Source organism: Neopelma chrysocephalum, unplaced genomic scaffold, assembly GCF_003984885.1.
Source record: "Neopelma chrysocephalum unplaced genomic scaffold, ASM398488v2 Primary Assembly neopelma1_24, whole genome shotgun sequence".
Taxonomy (NCBI): Eukaryota; Metazoa; Chordata; class Aves; order Passeriformes; family Pipridae; genus Neopelma; species Neopelma chrysocephalum.
In genome coordinates, this window is record NW_020897693.1 from 3,331,841 (window position 1) to 3,350,846 (window position 19,006).

Genomic DNA, 19,006 nt, shown 5'->3' on the forward strand with positions numbered 1-19,006 from the left:
TGTTAGAGTTTGTAGTCTCTTTGGGCCCATAGGAATCAAATAGAACAAATAGTTAAGAGAATCCAGTTAAAATTCAGACCACTCTCTCCTTTAGATAGTATAGGAAAACCAAAGATTTAGGATCTTATGTTCCCGTCTGTATATGCCTACTAAAGGTATTTGCTTAACAGAGTAAAATGGAGGGCACACTAATTTTTAACTTTTTTTTAAAGAACTTTTTGGTATTCTTCGTGGCTCTTGCAGGAGACATTTTACAGATGTATATTCTTCTTTCTCTTTGTTAGTTTCCATAATGGAAAAAGGAAGCACAGTTTTCAACAGTGCTCAAAGGCTGGAAGTTGTTAGAAACTGCATCTCGTTCATTTTTGAAAACAAATTTTTGGAGACTGAAAAGGTAATAAAATGAAATTGTAACTTTCCCAAATAACCCTCTGTTCTGTTAATGAGCAAATGGAGACTGACCTAGTCACAAAGTACACTTTGAAGTCATGTTTCAAACACTGAGGATTGTTTTGACCATTTAAATGAATGAAGTAAGCAATAAACTAATCATCTAAATGCAGTACTGTGTGTAGTATGAGGCTAATGAATTTGAAAACCTGTTTCTTATACTACATGGGTGCATTGAAGCCCTTTCTGCTAATTTATTACCGTTATAAATAATATTGTCCACATAAATTTTTAAAAACAATTTATATATTTATTAATTTTATATTGCTGTAGCGGTATTAATTAGAAAGAAGGCAAACAAAAGGCATACATATATGATTCAGTGTTGAACGACCAGTGCTCTTTTTAAATTTTCAGTACAGTAAATTTTGCTGGTTGTAAAAATCAATAATTTGATAGGACTCAGAGAGGAATGTAAATATTTGGCACATCTGCCTTCACTACAATGTACTAGTGAGTTGTTACCCTTGACATTCTTATTTTTTCCACATTAAGAAGTTGCCAACTTTTGTAGATTCTGTCCATAGAGCTTTCGGTTATTGATTCCAGAACAGTCACTCAAACTTACATTCAGACCAAATTCTGCATGTGAAAATGACTGTAAAATTATTTAAAGCAATTTTTTGATTTCTCATGGAAGTATAACCTGTATATCTCTGAGGCTGTGCAACTCAAGATAGAAAATGAACTTTGCCTGATTTACAAATTATAGTTTCAAAATGCACATGGGAAAAGTCCTAATAAAATATGTAACTCTTTGTATGAGTTTTGATCCAAGTATAGCTCAGTAGTTTTTAACGTCTTTCAACTTCCAGGCACTTGAGAAAGTTCAGTAGTTTTTCTGTCCCTCTGCATGGTAAATTTGTCCTTAGCCAATAGGCTGCCTTTTGTTACTTCCCTGTTACCACAATTAACTCTAGTCTAAAGGGCCACTGTTGAGAATCATTGATGTAGTACTTGCTGCATCTTTAAAATGTTGACATAAATATTCTATTGGCACTGTTTTAGGATAAACTGCATGACAATCTTGTGTCCTCATTGCTATGAGAGGTATGCCACTTCTAAAACCATTTGTCATTCATTGCTTATCAGAAAACATGCTGGTTGGCCTTGGCAGGCGAACTCTCGACCTGGCCTGGCTGGTACTGAACAGAGCACTTGCTTTCATGCACGATAATCCATTTCTGATTTCGCATCCATTCAATGACTGTCTGTATTAAATGATTTCTATTTCCACATGTAGGCGAGAAATCCTCTTTAGTGCATCTGAAAAAAACATAGGAAAAATTTAATACTTGATAACTCAAGCTAAACCAATCATTATGTGAAAGTCTGATATTCAAGCTGATGGGTAATTTCCAAATTATTCTTTACTGTCACTTGCAGTTTCTTGATAAAGGAGGAACGATATTCAGTGTGAACAGTGCCATTTAATTTCGTTTTCATAAAGCCAGGTGTTCTTCTCTCCAGACCCTGCCTGCAGCTCTGAGAGCCCTAAAAGGGAAGGCAGCTCGGCACTGCCTGACCCAGGAACTGGGCCAGCATGTTAAACAGAACCGAGCAATACTGGATCATCAGCAGTTTGACTACATTGTGCGAATGATGAACTGTGCTTTGCAGGTACAGTATGGCAAGGCTTCGTTCTTTGATTGTCTTTCTTTTGTTATAATGATAAGCAAAATTGCTTAGAGTGATGTGGAGAAGCAAAATAATTAAATTATAGGACTGTATCCTACAGTGATGTAGCAGATACTACTTGATGGTGGATGTACGATATTTTGTTGTTGAAAGGATAAAGGACAAAACACTCAGATCTGTACAGATCTGCCTGATATGACAAACAGAAAGAAAACTTCCCATTATTAATAATTTAGATACAATTTAGTTTTGGTAGGTATTGAAATTATTTAACTTAATGGCTTGAAGTACTTTCTTTAATGAGTGGTTCTTAGCTTTTCCAGGTCATTTTCAACTCTGAGCTCCTAAAATGTGTGTCACCCAAAAGTTTGTCCTCTTTGTCATCACATAGTTCAAGAAGGTGGCCCACTTTCTGCTTCCATGGTTCATGGTGGTAGTTCTACTTGTCATGGTGACACTGCAAGTGTTTGCAGTTCATCTAAGTTATTCTGCTGATAAATTACTTTGTGCTGAATAAACATCAACACACGGCAGCAGCTACCGATGAGAGCATAATATGTGGATAACTTCTTTTCATTTCAATAATTGTTCTGGTTTACCTTTCCTTGATCTCAGTTAATTATCTGAAATATTTTATAGACTTACATGTTTTCAGTCTGTTGTCTGAGAATGTAGTAGTATTTTTCTTCATTTGTAATGTGATCACATTTGGTTATAATTTGTCCTTTGTTGACCCTGTCTGAGTTATTGTATCAAATTAGGGATTTGATTGAGGCATTAGTATTTTAATCCCACTCTCATCTAACCTAAAACCCACTGAAATTGTTTTGCAGCAGTTTGTTGACCCACACTTTTTAAAAGGTGAGTGCTAAATCCAGCTTTCACTTAAGTGTAGAAATAAATTAACGTTGACTGAACAAATGGTACCTCAACTCACCGTCAAATGCAAGTTTTGTTGTCTGTTGCATTTCTTGTTTGTTCACGGTAAGATATTTTTCTACTGTTGCAAACAGAGTTCAACTTTGCCTGAGCAATCTTAGGAGAAAAATTACCTGCAGTTAGCAGCTGAAAACTGAAGTCGACTGGCTAAAATTGCACAGCATGTACAGTGTGCTTTTTTGACACAGGCATTGTCCTTTTCCAAGCCCAAAGTCTAGCCTTAGAGTAGGAAAATAAAATTGAAGTTATCTGTGAAACTGTGTTTCTCTGCCCAAAATCATGACTAATGGAATACTGCACCTGCTGTGTATTCTAGAGTTAGAAATTTTCTTTCAAATCAGAAAACAGGATTGTCTAGATGTGCTGTACATTTTGTTTCTACTTTTTTGATTGTTCCCGGGGTTAAAAAAAAAATCATCAAGATGTTTTTAGACAATAGGGACAAAATACAAATCCCCTTTATTTTTGTGTCTTAATAGAAAACATAGCAAAAGAAAATGAGAAGTTGATGAAATTTCCTTTGTTGAGGAAAGAAATACTGACATCACCTTTTAATAAAATAGTAAAATCCAATTTTGCTCTAGAAGAAAAACATAGATTTTTTCTTCCCAATGGTTTGAAGGCCCAAGAAGGACCTTAGTGTTGAAGAAAATGAATGTGTCTGGAGTGTTACTGAAGTTAAAGTAGAATTTATTTTTTTTTCCTTAAAAAAGCTATTGACTCAAGTCATGCAGAGGAAACAGGTCAAATAAGGAGGCACAGTTTTATGCTTTTCTTTGCCCCTCAACTGTATTTTCATATCTTTGAAAATATGAGATGGAAATTTTCATTTCTCAGGAATAAGCCTGGCCAACGTGAAAACATCTGAACTCCTGACACTGGGCATGTAGTTAGAAACAAGTATTTAGTACATCTACTTTTATGACATATATTATATTATTTATTAAGATGAAAACATGATTTATAATTTCTCTGTGCTCTTTATTCAAATGTGTTATTTGAAACAATGTGTATACTGTGACATTTTGGAGCTCCCCTGTATCAGTTCAAGAAAAAAGTACATTACCAAGATGCTTTAAGACCTCACTGAACTACTGGAATTGTAGTAACTGTCTCAGTCTTACCACCAAACATCTCATCCCGGAATTTTCTGTTGACACTATTGCATGTTTCCATTGGCTGCTGTAAGATACAAACTCAAATATTGCTGTGGCCATGAGGAATAAAGCAGTTGATCCAAAGGCTGAGAGGAAGGGAAGGCCCTGGGCACAGCTAACAGGTTGGGCAGAGCCCTGGCTCCCTGCTGGACACACTGGTTAAGTGGGGATGTGTGTGCATTCTGCAAATCTAGTGCAGATCCCTCTGTTACTAGTCAAGATAGAATATTCTGATTGTTTAGTGTTAGGTTTTTTCTTTTAATAGAATCTATTATCTTGTTTTGCTGGAGTCCATAAAAATAAAGGGGAGATGCTTTTTGGAGCTCCTCCATGCCCGTTTTGTGCAGGAAGAGCAGTACCTAAATAAAACTTAGTCATAATACCACCATGTATATTGTTGCTGGTCTTATTATATAGGGTGTGACATGTCTGCTACCACAGTGCCTGAGAACAGATTAAGGAAGAGAAACAAAATATTCCTACCATTGCTTCAAGTTAATATCTATTTTATTTTAGTGAAAAATTACTTAGCCTGTATTTCCCCAAGTGTCCAATCCAGACGTTTCGCAAGTGGGAGGAAGGCAGGATGGTATTTTGCCCATTTCTCTAGAGATTACAAAACTTGGGCTTGACACATCTCTGGTGTTTGTCAGCTTGAGCCTCTCAGTCCAAGAGGGGCATTCTTTTGAACTATTCCTCTTTCTACTGTTTACAGTCTGAAGGTAATGGGTAGGACCTGCAAAAACTAATAGGTCTATGACGTGTAGCAGTACAATAGAATTTCATATTAATCTACCTTATTTAGCAGGCAGGCAGCTGTGGTAGGCTTTAGGTGACTTTACAGTTAAGGTAAGGCATGATGTAGCGAGTACTGAAGTGGTAAAAACGTCCTTTACTGTGTCTGCTGTATTGACAATCTACTGCTGCTGAAATGGAAATGAAAGAAATATTTCTGATCATTTTTAGTAGGAGGAGGATCAAAATTACATGGAGATTGTATTGTTCATTGATTAAAGCAGATACCTTCTGATGAGGGCAGGTAAATTCCCAGCTTTTATCTCTGGAAGGAGTTGTCATTGGCCACTTGCTAAAAACTTTATTGTCATGCCCTAAGTAAGACTTTTTCCCCTGACAAATCATATACTGTGACAAACATTTAAATCAGCCTGTCTTGCAGTAGTGATTAATATCTATGATAGCAAAGCAGGAACATTGTATTCTGTTCTATATGTTAGATGACTAAATTACTGTTAAAAAACATCTCCAGTGTTGTGAAAGCTCAGTATACTGATCAACAATTCATTTTATTCATACAGATACGATTACAGCTAAAAATGTGAAATTATAGCTCTAGACACTATTTCAGTCATGTTTGCTCTCCTCTGCTGTCATCTCAGAATAATTTGCAGTTACACATAAATTATGATTTCAAAAGTTTTTCTCTTCCCTTTTAATTTTCTGTAATGAAGTTTGCTGACATTTCAGAAAAGACTACTTAACTTTTTTTGCAACTAAAAAAGCCTGTTTTTTACCAGAGAAACACTTCTATGTAGTTATGTTTTCAGCAACACATTGTACTTTTAATGCTTATTAAGAAATCATGTCAGAAACCATCTCAAGGCTCAATTTACATACTTCTCCATTAATTTATTGCATACATGACTTGTCCAGAGTTTCAGTTGTCTCTCTGACTTTCCTCAGGAAGCAGCAAGTGAACATTGTATTTTGAAATACAGTAGTACTTAATTTGATAAAATGGTAGAAAAGGCAAGAAGAGGCCTCAAGATACTGTGGGCATGGTATTTGATAATTGGGAACAATTTTCATATTAAAAAGACATTCCAAACAATTTGCATAAAATATTTAACAGGAACAATAAGGCTTAAAAAAATTTATATCTGTGGAAGGATTCTCTTCAGATAATGCAGGACTGCGAGATAGCTTCCTTAGGTAGATGGAGCAGATGAAAATTTTCGTTTAAAAACAAAAGCTCCAAAATTACGATGTTGCGATATAACACTGCCTCTGTAAGATGTTGGTCAGAGATATTGCCTAACTGCGTATTAATGCGTTTGTTTGGTAAATATGAGTCAAACTGGAAAACATATGTGCCCTAGACATCTGGATTCTTAATCTAAATGTGGTTGGAGTGGGAAAAAGGGGCATAAAACTGCTCAATACAGAAATACTTTCGAAATCCTGGGGTTTAGGTGTAGGAAAGGAGTGGGATCTTCTGTAAGCTGACAGTTTACAAAGTCATTGATGTTGGTTTAGGACCTACTTTGCTCCAACGTCACATCTGTGTGAAGAGGCATGTGTTGGACCAGTGTAACTGAGAGGATATCTTTAATAATAGACAAATTAGTAATTGTTTTAGTGCTTTAGATAATTTCCGATCGATCACTATGGCTTTCCATAGTAGCAATAACCAGATAGTTATCTTTCAAATAGATTGTACTGAATCTTCTAAAAGTATAGTTACAGTATACAGTATGAAACACAACTGTAGGAAGCCTTAGAAGCAACCAGGGCAAAATTAAAAGCTTAACCTGTCTTAGGTTACAACAAAGGTATATCTGGGCCATCGTCTGTTCTCCAGCATTGGTCAAAAGCAGATGAGAGATTGTATTGATTAATCTTGCCTATAACTTTACTTTTGATTCTTCTATGTTGCTTTGGTGTCATAAGTGCCTCTTTCTACCACTTCTTATGCAGTCTGTTGTGAAAGAAACTTCAATATGCAAAATTAAAAAAATAGCATTCTATAAATAATATTAAATTTATTTTTCTTATGCAAAGAACTTTTGTATTATGTTCTGCCCCCACATAAAGTTTTAAAATTTTCAGTCAGGTCTCAGAATTCAGAGGTTTGCAAATACTGTCTAATAACAAGAAAGATTTTAATGCTCCTGAGAGAAAATAATCTGTGTACGTGTGTCATATGATTCAAATTCTTGGCAATGTGAAGGTTAAATGAACTACCATTTCTTGTATTTTATGTTGAAAACCATGTTGCTAAACATTTTTATTTTGGAGGGTTATAGTAGGTTTCTCTCAGATTTTTATTTCATGACCTGCCTTTTGTTACTCAGTTTGACTTACATTCCTGGAAGCAGAGTTTCAGAATTCACGTTTGAATAACAGTATTTGAACATATTTTAAGGTACTTCAAAGCACAGAATATCTATCATGAAGAGAAATCATGGGAGTTTAACAGGGCCACCTTTAATTTTATTAATTCATCAGTTATTAACAGTTTAATCTTTCTCCTTGTGTTAGACATAGTCATGGTATTAATTATGTAAAAGAAAGGAGATTAGAGGGTTTAAGGCTTGGCCTTGAAAATTCCAGATTTAATTCTGTATTGTGCTGCAGATGATATTTTAATTTTTTTTTCTAGTCACATCATATAGTTCCTCTGGTCCATGATTTAATACCCAAAAAGTAGAAATAACAGCTTTTTTATTCTGTTGGCTTTTTAGGGGTCCACCTGTAATGTTCTGGACTTAATAAAAGAAACTGCTGTTCCAGAATCTTTCTACTGATGTCTCTTTCCCAAGAGATTGCACAGTACAAAAATACCATTGCATTGATGTTGAACTGATGGTGCTCACAAAATTTCTCTAGGGAAAAAAAAATGGAAATACCCTGTAGAAAATCATATTGTTGATCTGTTTTTATTTTTCCTTTTTTCGCTTTGAAGAACATACTGTTGCACTCATCCCATCTCATTGGACGGCCACAGAGTCCAGGAAAATTCCATTCACAGGCATCTGTTTATGAAATCCAGAAAACAGAGTTCCTTTCTTTGCGGGGTTGCCTGTGTGTGTGTGTATTCATGCAGTAGGTATGTGTGTGCTGCTGTCATTCAGCGTTGTGACTTCCCAGCTTCACTGCTGCTGCTGTCAAGTCAGTCAGAGCCACCTACACTGCAGGTGTGAGGGGAGGTGGCCACTTTGACATAGCCATACCCATCCTTCGCTGGGCCAGGACTCTCCTGGTGTAGGTGACAGTGTCTCGGTAATTCCTTGTGGCATCACTTCGGGACATCTGTGTGTGCCATGGTCTCTGCAGCGAGGTGTCTGGCTGCTTCTCCATGTCTGTCCGTGTACCAAGGTGGTTGCTTCCAGTTAAAAGTGCCTCTGTGGTTTTAGTGAGGAGTTTTCTTGATGACCAGGCAGCAGAAAACCGTGGCTGCTTTGCACACTGGGGCTGTGCCAGCAGAGCTGTTCAGGAATGAGCTTGTGTGTGGCAGGGAACTTCCTAAATTGCTGTTTCCCTGAAAACTTCCGTGACCCTGTTTCTGTTAACCTGAAAGCATTTCTGACCTCTGTGTGGACCTGCCCTCCGTAACTATTGCACAAGACTGTTACTTAAAGAAAGGAAATGAGAAGGATTAGCAGAACTGAGAGTCCCATAGTCTGTTGTCCATACCTGCATCTGCCTTTAGCCTCTCGGCTTCTCACCAAAACATGTGGTGTTCACACACTTCCTCCTCCCCTCCATGTACACACATGTGCACGTGGGTGATCCATGTCTGCTGTGCAGAGAAATATATGCACATGTATACACATAAATATAAACTCAGTAGTAAAAAGAAGTTAAAATAATCCCCCAGTCCCGCTACAATCAGAGCAGCCTGTTCAGGGTGTGAAGGATCATGTGTCTCTGGAGGGCTCTGGTTGCAGGGAATCCCCTGGTTTGCCCCAGGTCTGTTGCTGCTAACATGAAAATGGATGAAAAATGCTAGAATAAATGTGATAGCATCCTACATTCTGTTGATATAACTTGCCATAGATATAACTTGATTTCTAGACCACACTGTGTGAGGATACTGATTATGCCTTCATTATATTTCTGTGCAGTTATCAGAGCAGGTTCAGCCTTGTTTTAAGGGTCTCTGTTTAATATTTTATAAATATATCAGATGATAACAGTGTATTGGTTTTAATACAAGAACAAGCAGAGCAGCACCAGCAGCTCCTCTGGCTTGTTGCAGCTTTGGGGCTCACAGCAGCTCCCTGGCATGGATAAGGAGGGTGGTACAAACCCACCCATCCAGGATGTGTCTCTGGGCCGTTGGTCAGCTGGAGCAGGCTTTACTCAGGCTTTGCTCTTAAGGGATGTCTCCTGTTGCTGGCCTCTCTTCAATCCTCTTACGTTTGCTGTTGATGCAGGGCATGCTCACACGTGGGTATCTCACTGAAACCATGTAGCTCCTTGGAGTGTTGACATGGGAGGCTCTGACTGTTCTCAAGTGTTCATTGCTGCTAATTGTGGCCTTGTGGTTGCCAAGTGTTCCTAATAACTCTGTGTTCTAAATAGTTTTGGTTGTCTTGATGAAAAGCAGACATGTGCTTGTATGCTACTCCCTGCTGTAAATAAAACAAGTCTGGGTTAGGAGTTGTGTTGTACTGCTGTGTAGTTGCTCTCCAGCCTGCCTTGGAAAGAGGTGGACTGATGAAAGGTATTAAAAAACAAAACAAAATGAAAGTCCTTGGTGTTGGAAATAATAGGGTTTTTGCTAGGATCATAAGTTATGTGAAATCAGTGTCTTCTGTTTTTCCATTTTTTATATATATAAAAATAAGGAAGTAACATGAAGTTTTGGTTTTATTTTAGATTTTGTGTATGTATATAATGTGTATTTCAGTACAGGTCCATAATTCCCTATAGATAATGTGTTAGGTGTGTGTACATGCACTTAATCTGTACTGTCACTTTATGTATGCAGTAAATAACAGAATATTGCACAGTATTGATTTACTGTACCTATTCAATGAACATACTTCTGTGACCACCCATATGCACAGGTGTATTTAGCTGTAGTGCAGTCTTTTATGAGGAAAGTAAATGCCTGTGTAATGTAGTCTCTGATCTTCCTTCCCTTGCACTTCACCCTCCAAGCTGAGCTAGAGCAGCTGCAGTGGGACGCTACCTTGACCACTGATAGCACTTACCAGAAGAAATGTGCCATAGAGACGACTGGTTTGTTGTTTCTATGAGGAATTTTTTGAAGCTTCTGTTCTTAAGTGTTTTGTTTTGCAGGAATTTGCATAAAAGGTACTGATGGGTGCCTGTATGGTCCTCATTATTTCTTTTTCACATACAGTCACTTCTAAAACAGAAAGAAAATTGAATATCTTCTAAGAATTTGGTTGCTGTCGTGTTTGTATGACCTTTGGTTTAAACAATTGAGATCTTTACAGCTTGTATTCAAAAACTGAAGTGTGATTGTGAGAAAAATACCATAAAACAAAAACCAGTTCTGGGTTTTATCAGTATTTTGTGTAAACTTTGACAAATATTTTAATATGACAAACAAACAATAGTGAAATATTTGATATTTTAGAATGATTTTTAAGGAAAAAAAGCATGAGAATCAATTTCTTTACAGTAAAAGACCCACCTCTACTGTTACATTAAAAGTATGTGCAGTTAGAAAACAGAAATGGAAAATAAAGGTGTAAAAAAAAAATTTACAATCTACATTTGTTGTAAAAAATTCTTGCAGCTGTTGACATTCTTTTTCAATATTCTAGCCCAGAATTATGACTGAAATTAATTGTTTTTTGGGATGCATGGAAAATGCCATGTAAACATGCTTTAATGGGAATTACTTTTAGTAATTCCCTCCCTGTACACAGTCAGGGGTAGGATTTGGTATCTAGTCATCCAACGAAGTATTTAAAAATTACTTCACCTAATGTCTATAGACAAAACAAACAAACAAACAAATCCCACCAACCCCCTTTCCCACCTCTGCCCCCAGTTCTTCCACTTCGAAGTCCAAATTTCTGCTTGACAGCTAGGAATTCAAATTGGAATTACACATTTAACAGTCTGAAATCCCACAATGTTTGTAGGCGTACAAATTGATTAAATCTTCTGTCTAGATTATTTGACTTCTGAGAACAACTTATTTTGATGAAATTAACTCCTTTAGTCAGTTGAACACCTTTGTAAAAGGTGCTTTGAATCTTAATTGATTAAATATCACTTTAGAGGATACATATCCTTTGTTATACCTAAATAAGTTGCATTCAATTGGCATAGAGTATTCTCTATGCCCTCCAGGTATATGGAATGAAATATCTTACTCTAACTGCAGTAACAATAATACACTTAAAATCAGCTTGGATTATGAGGATGCCATGATTTTCAGCACTTCTTTAGAAACTGTAAATTTTTACTTATCTGCATTAAAATATTCTGTCTGCCTCTGAACCATAGACATCTGAATTTTATGTATCACACATACACCTTCAACAGCACTACAGCACTGATGATTTTAATTCTCAACAAGTTTATATTTTTCTTCACTTTAGTACATTAATGTAATTGCTAATATTTTATATGTTTTCCTGTATTTTCAAGTCCTGCAAGACTTGCTTCTGTAAATATCATCCATGCTCTGATAATATTTTCCACTTGTGCAAGAACATTAGCATTAGGACAGTCTAAATTCACAGATAGCAAATAAGATACTACCCACAACATTTCTTGATCAGCGTTTTATGTGCCAGTAGACACATTCACACCCTGAAACCAAGTAAAGTCTTTACTGTTTTTTGGTTTGTTTTTTTTTTTTATTAGAACAGAGGCAAAAGAAGTTGTTAGTTTGGATATTTTTTTCTTCATAAGAAGAGAAAAAATATTAATCCAGGCAAAGACAGTGGACTAAAGTGGCCTTTAATTTAATGTTCTGATGCCAGATTTAAGATTCTAGACTATTGATTTCATTGGAATTTGACCTGTTATATTTATGAAATTAAAAGGTACGATTGCTTTTCTGAAAAATAATATAAAGGAAAATATTTAGTTTAATGGACAATTTTGGAGCCTTGCCTTTGTCATTTGGAAACAGCTGAAATACTAACCATACGTGGTTCTGTCTGAAAGCCACAGGCCACAACTGCAGTTATGGTAACACAATTTGCTGCTCAGCCTCTGAATTGCACATGTAAGAAAGTCATAGACTGTGATCCTGACTGGATTGTGATTGATGGCTGTTAATCCCAGTTCCCTTTCCATTTAGCCTCCACCTTGACAGAGCTTGTTACCGTGTAACAAAGTCCTTGTGAAGAAAACTGATGGCAGGCTTGGGATTTTTCAGTTCCTTTCATGACCTCTCAGGCAGAGTCATAGACTGAGAATGTTGTATGGATCAAACCATGGAAATCATAACTACAGAGAAAATCCAAACCGGGATGCTCAGAGGTTAAATGAGATTCATATTTTTGATTACCATAGTTCAGCTCAGCTTTATCAATGGGACTGAAGCTGCCACAGGCATTTTACACATGCTCATTGCTAAGAAACCCTTCAGAAATAAATGGCTATAAAGTACCATATCATGAAGATTTTAATTCCTTTGGTCTTGTCTCATTTCTTATTTCAAGTTGAAGGTACAACCTGCATATTAAAACAGTAGGCATTGGAACTGATTCATTTAAAATCAATCCAGCCAACTACAAGTAACTATTCCGAACCATAATTATCTAATAATGAAAAATGGACTTATGAAAGATGGAAGATCATACCTGAAGTCTACTCAGAGTGCCATTGTTGGTGTTCGGGGGGTAATGTTTTTAAACTAAAAAAGAGTCGATTTAGATTAGATATAAGGAAAAGTTTTTTTACAATGTGGATGGTAAAACACTGGAAAAGGTTGCCAAGAGATAGGTGGTGGATGCCCCATCCATGGAAAGATTCAAGATCAGGTTGGCCAGGGCTCTGAGCAACCTGCTGTAGTTGAAAATGGCCCTGCTCATTGCAGAAGGGTTGGACTAGATGAGCTTTAAAGGTCCCTTCCAACCCAAAACATTCAGTGATTCAAGTTTGGAGGCATTCTGTGCTTAAAGGTAAGCACAGGTATACTAAAATACATGAGCATTCTGATTATTTCTTTTATATAAACATTTACTTTTCTCAGTAGCCTACTATGAATTAATCTTATCTGAGATCACATAGGAGTAATCAAAATTGTAGGAAGAATTTCTGATTCTTGACTGTGTTTTTCACGAAGATTGTTTCTGCAGGCAGAAATTTTCTGAATATTCCACAAACATTTTGGGAGTTACTTGTTGTCCATTCAGGTTTTATTGACCTCCATTAATACTGTTTGTGGAGAAGGGGATTAGGATTTGTTAGGAGCGAAGTGATTTTTTTTTCCAAGTCATTTTGAACCAAATGAAGTTTAACAGATTTACCTAAGTCAACATATTTTCCTGGTGCATGTTGTTTCTATGATAGTTTGAAATTTTTTTGTTTCAGTTACTGGTACTACATGCTCCTGGGAGTACCAAGAGAAACAAAAATGCTTGCTAAGAGAGAGAGGGAGTATTACAGGGAATGTCCTGTGTTCCCTGTTACAGGAATGTTCCCCTGTTTCTTGTCTTACTAAACGGACTATGTTACATTTTTTCCGTCTTAACGAAAAATTAAAATGTCCTATCTAATTTTCATACTTTGAAACAAAATTATGCACTTAAAAAACCTGAAATGAACAAGAGGGTAGCTCAGTTTTCTAGTCAGTAAAACAAAGCTGACCTTAGAGGTCCTTGGGCGTAGTTGAAGTTCTGGTGGAGCCACGTTAGTGCGATGAAATATCTTTGGCTACTCAGGCGACAATCTAATAGGAAAGAAATGATGAAAAGTTAATTTTCAATGAAGTCATATTAAGTCATAACCTAAATACTTTCAAAATTCTCCAGTAAAAGTTTTCCCGGAGAACTTTAAAAAACTTACTGAAAAGTCTAAAAATATAATTTAGTGCAGAAACCTTCAGTTTTTAACATACCACAAATAAAGCTTGGTTCTGTCACAATTTTGAATAAATATGTAGCTTTTTTTAGAAATAAAGGCTGAAGTACTTATTCAGAAAGGAATTTTGCTTAACACCATATGCTTGAACTATAGTGGTTAGAAGCATTTAAAAATCTGTATTATTAACAAAAAATGTTGCTATATTTCTTTTCTTAGTCAGCATGAAGCTTTCCGTTCAGAACAGGTGCCCTCGAATGCAGCTAAAGCCATGTTCTCTATGCTTTCTGTCTCCTTTTCATTGTTTTCTGCATTCTTTTCACTGTGTTTGTAGTCATCCTTTGGCCGTCATTTTTTAGCTAATATCGAATTTCTTGCATTTATTTTATCATCACTCCAACTTTTTTTCCTTATGACAGACTACCAACTTTACTAATCACTTTTGCAAAATAGCTGAACCTGTTGATTCTGTTTAGGAAATCATATGTCAGTAAAAGACAGATCTGGAAACCTGATATTTTGAAACTTTCTGCAATTCAGCTGAGAAGCGTTTCCTTAATTTAAGATTTTTTCATATCTTGCTTATGGGACTTCTACCTATTCCAGAAATTGTTGCAGTACTGTGGTCTCTGTGATGCTTATAGGATTGCCATACAGATTTTCTTTATCTCACTTCTGTGGTTACTGGTGTGCTACTAAAAGTTGCCAGGTAATCTTTATATATACCTTTAATTTTTATTTAATTCTCTCTTTGCCCAGATGAAGTAATATTATTTTAGGTATTCAAAAGCTTCCATTCATATGTTGATCTTGCTAAGTTCATTGCTGTTACAAGATTAAATAAGTTAATCCTTATTTTGTTGTGTACTGACTCCAGTGATGCCATTATTAAAAAACTAACTACATTAAAATGCAGCACGTAGTATGTCTGTGTATGTAACTCATTCAGGATGAAGATAAAAGATTTGGGTCGAACATTTAATGACAAGGTATTTTCTAGAGATTTTCATCAAAATCAGGTATGCAGCACCTCCATGTTATTGTTACAGCAATGGTGAATTTTGGCTGACACTGAGCTGTCATATTTAAGGTCAGAAAAAAATCATGTACTTTGAAGGCAATGGTGAATTCTTTTAAAAACTTGGTAAAATATTTTTTTAGTTGCATACCAGATGCTTTGTAAATTATCACAAAAAAGTAAGATCTTTTTTGTCTTTGCATTCTTTTAATTTGTAAAAATACTATAATGTGGTCTAAACTTCAGGGATAGGCAAGGGGATGGGGAGAGGAGAGAGGTTGTTTTGGACAAGAGTCAGGCTAATGTATTTATGAATTTAATTTATTAATTCATTAGGGTGAATTAAATATAACAGATAAGATCAGTTGCAGATTGAACTGTGAATGCAAAATCATAAGATAATTTTTGATGATATATAGTATATGCAATGTTTGTCTACAGTGACAGAGGAACTTTCTCTTCTCAGAGGGAGGAAGGTATTATTAGTCCTTTACTTAGCTGTGGTGTAAAAAGTGTTTCCATTCACACAGTCAAATCCTTGGAATACATTACCTGACAAGATAGCTTGTTTTCTGCATCTCTCTGAAAATGCACCGTTTGCTGCTCAGTTCATGTCCCCTCCTTCCGGTGGATCCAGTGGTACTGTTGCAAGTGCCATGCTGTTTGGCACCTTTCCACCCTGACTTCATCCATTTACATGCTGTGTGCTCTCAGGAACATCTTGGCCTGGATGTCACTGCCCTTCCTATGCACCACTGCATCATTGCAGTCACATCTTGCTCCACAAACAGGCTCCAGTGGACTACATAGTAGCATTGTGCTGTGCTTGTGCATCCAGCTCTCGCCCTGTGCATTAATATAGAAAGTCTGGGTCTTTATTATTTATTATTTTAGTTTCTGTGCAGAGGAGAAGGTTCAAAGAAAAAGAAGAAGGATGGTAAACAAGAGTATTTGAAATTTGTATTAAATCCTTGATTGGCAACACGTAGAAGGATGTCTCACCTAGCAGGATGTCTCACAGTACTGAATCACAAGCTACCCAGTTAAATGTCCTTGCAAAACAGCAAAGAACAAGTTCCAAAATTTTTGCAGCATAAGGAGCTTGGACAAAATGTGGCCTTGGGACACTAGCATGGTATTGAAAGAGAAGGCAATGTGGAATTCATGTCAACTCATAGTGAAGGTCTTCCTGAAAGCTTAAGGATTTCTTTGCTACTTAAAACTGAGGTAAAATAAAAGGAATGAGAAGATCGTCAAATATATCAGGATATCTGGTCATATTTATTGTTATAAAGAGACACAGATTAGAAATATTTATCATTTGAGTCATCACGTTTATTGTGCATGGCTGACAGGTCATGCTGATACAGTGTTTTGTTCAGTATACCCACTGAATAATGCCATGCTGTCCTGAAATTGGCTATTGATTCTCAGAATTCTGTTCTGCACTCATTTAGTGATTTGCTAGTTTGTTCTCTGGAACTGGAGTCATGCTGTTTTTAGGATGCCAAAGCCATTGCTAATGTTTAAACTTCTCACTTTTTGTTTTTGCTGCCCTCTCTTTTTTTTCTGGCTCATCCTTCTGAAAGCTCCAAACATGAATTGTGTGGAAAAAATTTCAAACAGCATGAGTATAGTTGGGACTTAGTGCTTCACTAATATTTCATTGTACCCCAAGATGCCTTTTATTAATGTGTTTATTGCCATTTACTGTGGTTACGTAGCAGAACTACCCTTTCTCCATTTTTTCCTATAATTGCAACAACATAAGAAGAAAACAGAAAGGTGTTTGTAACAGAAAGGTGTTTGTAACAAAACCTTCAGGAAGGAAGATGAGATAGCCTAGAAGAAGATCTGTCAGGGTTTTAAGATGGATTAACTGGAAACCCAAAAGCTGGCAAAGAAGGCTTTCTCTCTGGCTGGATAGCCAAATGTTGCTACTAGCAGTGATTTAGAAGGCTATGGAACAGAAAAGGGTCATACCAAGATTTCCTAGAATTTGTATGAAAGAAACAATTTTGCTGGAAGACAGTGCTACAGCCAAGTTCCCTACTGCACTTCTACTTCTTTGGTCCACACAGCAAGCTCAAGGATTTCTTCTCTCCTCTGGTAGTCTTTGTCCTGCTGAAAGGTTTTTACAGGAATTTGCTTCAAGGACACCCAGGCATGCCTCTTCAACTAGAAGACAAACTAATATGTTTTGGGAGCTTACTTTTTCACTTCTGTAGCCAACGTTGGAGAAGTTACTTCATTGAATTCTAACCTTTTTATTTCCTGAAGCCATTTGAAAATCCCAGAGAAAAGTATCAATTTAGCGAGCTTTAAGACTGAAGGATTCAGAGGGTAGTTTTACAATTGCCAGTTCAAAATTGGTTTACTGTTTCTTCCATTGTCTTTATTTACCTCTTTAAAAAATGCTTCACACTTGTTTTCACTAGGATTCTTAGAAAAACAAATATTTTATTAATAGTCAAGAAAGGAATTTTTAATAAAAGTTTCATAAGAAACAGTTCTCACATCTCCCATGCATTTATCATACTTGTGTTATTGAACCACCAGAAAGTGTAAGATTTGAAATAAAATCTCTGTCCATATGAAAGAGGCTGTTGCCCATGCACTGAAAAGCACAGTCTGAAAACTTAAAATACTTAACATTTAGTTAAATAAAAGGACTATACTTTTCTATGTTTTCTTTTTCATAGTTTAAATATTTTCATTAGAATATGTATTTCATTGATGGATGTTATCTTGGAGGGAGCACTTTACTAAATCAAGCAGGCTTGAAATCTCTGAATCTCTTGGGCTTTTCAGGCTTTGTAACAACATTCTTCCTTGATGACAGAGATTTGATGTGTTAGTCAAGGTGGACACTGCTCTACAACATGCTACCTAATCACACACAACATATGTCCTTCTGTTTCCCAAATTTACTCTAGGTATTCTTTTCTATGAACCATTTATCCTTTAAAAGTCTTTATTGCTGGCAGTTTTTTCTCCAGAAAAATGGGATATTTCTGATAACGGCTTTAGTAACATGATTTTTTTCATGATGTGGAATGAGCCTGTTCTGGTGTTGTTGCAAGGTTGATTTTTGGATTAAGCGACTTCTACAACAGCTTCCATTAATGTTGTTAAAACTGCAACTGCTCTTTGAAACATAGTAGAAAATTTACATTCCAGTCTATTAAGGAACAGAGAGGTCTGGCAGCAGGGTTGGCAACATGGGATTTCAGGTTCTGTCAAATTCACCAGCGCAACTAATACAATGCGTCATCCGTGCCTGAGCGTGGAAGAGCCCTTGCTGGATGAATTCAAGATTCACAACATTATAATCAGAATTACCTCAAAAAAACCCACAAAACCCCCCTTTGTCATCCTTGAAATTCTGCAGGTCATCCCAGAAATTCCTCTTCCAGCAGCTGACACTTGTTTCATGAATCCAGAAATGGAGCTGCACCAACAAGGCTGATCCAAAAAAACTTCTTCCAGAAGCAGCTGGTCATTGTCGTTCGTGTTGTCCTGTGTTGCAGCTGTACACAGACTAGCTGATGCCTCTGCCAAAACTGTAGCACAACTTTTCAGTACTATCAAGGTTGGCTTAAAAAAAGCGAAGCTGTCAGGCAGCAAGATGCCAAATAGGTATTGAAAAGAGACCCCACGTCGGCAGTTTGTGGAAAATGCGTCTCCCAGAGGCAGTGTTACAGCCATGCAAACATGTACTTTAGTTCCCAGGAGCACCTGCCAGAACCCTGTGGATGCATTTGAGATAGATACAGATATAGATATATGGAACAGGCATCACCTTTCTCTCCAATAATTTCTGTCTGTACTGGTTGTGAACACTATTTTCCCTTTCTATACTTACTGAGTTCTTTTGGGATTCTTTCAGTTGTGCGCTCTCCCGACAGTTTCAGTCTCTTGGATCAGATCCATAAACTTTCTGATTATTTTGTTCTTTTGCCCCCGCTGTGAGTATAACTCTTGGTGAGACTAATGTTTTAACATTTTTGACTTCGTACAAGATATTATTCCCCCTTCT

General features: G+C 36.6%; 1 protein-coding gene across 5 annotated transcripts in view; it reads left to right on the forward strand.

Annotated features, from left to right (window-relative positions):
- SBF2 (SET binding factor 2) overlaps positions 1 to 19,006 on the forward strand; it is a 256,955-nt gene that overhangs the window by 156,171 nt on the left and 81,778 nt on the right. For all 5 annotated transcript variants that reach the window (XM_027700345.1, XM_027700310.1, XM_027700327.1 and 2 more), the window contains exons 15-16: positions 285 to 394; positions 1,921 to 2,070. In XM_027700345.1, the coding sequence (XP_027556146.1) occupies positions 285 to 394; positions 1,921 to 2,070 (260 nt within the window). The remainder of the gene's footprint in view (positions 1 to 284; positions 395 to 1,920; positions 2,071 to 19,006) is intronic.